Here is a 3143-nt window from a genome sequence, read left to right as displayed (position 1 = left end):
GCTTATATGCACAAACCAGAAGGAATCCACCATGTTAATAATATTTATCCCTTAGGTATTCTCGGGAAATCATGGATAAGTAATAATTATACCTACCGAAATAATAAGAGATGGAAAGCTCATAGGGAAGAGAAAACGGTTAAAAATGGTAGGAAGTGTGCCTCTAAAAAAATAAAAATTTAACCCATCTTTGAGCATATGAATAATTCAAGGCAAGGACAAAGACCTAAAGAGCTTCTAATGAATAACTCTAAATAGGGGGACATCTAATATCATACTAAATGAGAAGCTAGCAGAAGTTGGACACGTTGACCAATGAAATGTGTTATGCGAAAAGCATAATCGGCAGGACACATGTCCCAATCACATGGTCAGATTCCTAATATACGCTCCTAATCTCTAAGAAGCATCGTAACTTACGGTAAATGGAGACAGGCACAAAAGCATACGGATATATAGGCCAACTAGACATTGACACGTAGAGATCTAACACATTAGTAGGTATCTCTCACTCACATCTATATATAATCATTCCCCAAATAAGCACAAGGTACACAATCATTCCGACTTCAATCTACTTTTCAAGTCATTCTTACTTCACTCTTAGTAACATCACAGACTTAAACATCAGAGAATGAGCGCCATACGTCTCTCTTTGATAATTTGTCAATTCCTTTCCAAGTGAATCCAACTTAGCCTATCAAATCTACATTGTAGATTGAGAAACATAACAAACATTCATACTTTTTAATGTATTTTATGAATAACTTAGCATTTTGTATGACATAATTTCTCTTATCATTAATGGTAGAATTACTTTTCCAAATTAATATTATCTTTTATAGTTTTATTGTTATGAGTTATAATTTAATTTTTTCAATAGATAAAAGTTTTTGTGGTGTATTTTTCAAAAAAAAAAAAAAAGCACTGATGGGGAATCAAAGTTTTATATTAAATATGGATTTTTTTGCAAATAGATTTTTCAATGTGTACATTTCTGTCTTTCCCTTCCATGTGATACAATAGATAGATACCTAAAAGCAAGAATAAAAAGGTATGAAGTATTTTGTGAAATTTCTGCGTATCGTCTGGTGCCCATTTGCAGCCTTATGACACAGCAAAAAGAAAATATAACAAGAATAAAGAAAAGTAAGGAAGAAGAATTGTTATTTTGTAATATAACTTGTTGATCTATTACGTAGGCCCCAACTAAGGCAGTTGTGTGTCATTTTTAGCGTCTCGAATCTTCACTTGTTTAATCCTCTAGGCCTGAGACAATCCAAGCAGTAGCAAAAACTGAATTGTGACCTTTCCATGTTAAAACCAGCATTTCTTCTTCTCTTTTCATCCCCCAACCGCTAGCATGCTCATCTAGCAAACTCTTCATTTGTTTTACAGTCTCTTCACAAAATTGAACACTGACGAAACCTGCATTTCTCATCCTTTGTATTTGGTTTGATCCTGATTCTAATCTCTCTATCCTTTGAAACCCTTCATAGCTTATAATGTTTTCAATTTTATGCCCAATATCCGATTCGTATTCGATCCTTTGGCAACTATCTCTAGGCAAGAGAGTTTCCAATGCATCAAATGGTATCCATAGATAGTTAAAACATGTAGTAATTCTTGAACTAAGACATGGAGCGCTTAAATCAGAATCCTCATCCACAATTACTACAATACTCGGGTTAAGTCCTTTTATTGTTTGAACGAAATCATGTCGAAGTGAAATGGTACCGTCAGATAAATAACGTAGCCAGTTTTGGCAGTTGACTACTAAGGCCTCATCGTTCTGAAGATTAAGGAGAGAAGGAGTGAGTTGACTCAATAGCATTTCAATACTAAACCCAGATTTTTGTTTTCTTGGAGAGGCATCAATAGCTTTGAATTCGAAAGGGACATCTCTATACTTGGCGAAATTGGATAAACGGAGGCCAACTTCTTCAGTTGAAACATTAAGGAAAGGAGGGACAGGAGGCCTAAAAGAAGGCACTGTAATTCTAAGAGAAGGCGGTCCTTCTGGCCTTTTACCCAAAGCATCAATAAGAGTAGGCCATTGCATACAATGGGTGATACTAAAATCCAAAATATGGACTTTCTGGTACCCTTCAATTGCCTTAATAATGGCACCATTTGAAGCACAAAATCCAAACCTATGCCAGGGAATTAGATCAACATACCCGGCAAGTTCAGTCACACTCATTTTCCTCCTCTGAAAACTGCTGCTCCCATCTAAATTCATCCATGTAGATGCCCTAGAAATTAGTGCCCTTAAAAACCAAGAAGTCAGTCTTTGATTTGGGTCTCCTACAACAGAAGCAACATTATTCAAAACCCACATGACCTGCTGAGCCAAAGTGCCATCGTTGCTCTCTAAGGCACTTGCACAATGAAGAAGAAGCTTCTCTATACATGCTCCATCGAGGCTTCCGAGGCATCCTTTAAGAGCTCCGGAGATAGAGCTTTGAGGAGTGTCGGAAAAGGAAGAGTTTTGAAGGGGAATTGAAGTTGATGTGTTTGATCTTAATTCAGTTTTCATGGCTGAAGATTGAAGCAGTAATATTAGGGTTTTACTGGCATGAAATTATCAAGGTCTGAAACTGAAACCTTGGGTACAATTCCAAGGTAGGTCTGAAACTGAAACCTTGGGTACAATTCCAGGGTTCTATATATATGACACGCGTCTGATTGGATTGGTATTGGTAATTGGATTGAAAAGAGAATTTTATCTCGTTGTAGAGACAGGAACATGTGTTTGTACTTTTTCTTTAAAGAGAGAAAGGGGGATTGGTTTGTGAGAGAGAGTTGATCTGCAACTTTAATGGATTGAAATATATATATATATATATATATATATATATATATATATATATATATATATATATATATATATATGTGGATCTACTGTTACAGATTTCTTATGGCGAGACCAGTATTATGGTGTGACAATGACCAATTTTATTATAGTTTAACAATGACCAATTTTGTAATTAATTAGGGGAATGCGGTAAATTTGTAAATAAAAGGAAAAAAAAAATTGTTTTATTTCTTTTTTTCAAAATGCATTTTCCCGATTTTCCCAATCTTGTTTTTCAAAAAAAATTATACCGTTGGACCCATCTTAATTAGACCATCATTTTAAG

The 3143-nt window shown here is 35.1% G+C and overlaps 1 protein-coding gene across 1 annotated transcript; it reads right to left on the bottom strand.

The window, feature by feature from the left end:
• Positions 1–1057: 1057 nt before the first annotated feature.
• LOC136230442 (scarecrow-like protein 32) lies at positions 1058–2799 on the bottom strand. The gene has a single exon (XM_066019502.1). It carries the CDS (start codon positions 2537–2539, stop codon positions 1256–1258), a length of 1284 nt encoding a protein of 427 aa, XP_065875574.1. The 5' UTR covers positions 2540–2799; the 3' UTR covers positions 1058–1255.
• Positions 2800–3143: the final 344 nt, after the last annotated feature.

This window comes from Euphorbia lathyris, chromosome 5 (assembly GCF_963576675.1).
Source record: "Euphorbia lathyris chromosome 5, ddEupLath1.1, whole genome shotgun sequence".
Taxonomy (NCBI): Eukaryota; Viridiplantae; Streptophyta; class Magnoliopsida; order Malpighiales; family Euphorbiaceae; genus Euphorbia; species Euphorbia lathyris.
This window is presented reverse-complemented; position numbering and strand designations above follow the sequence as displayed.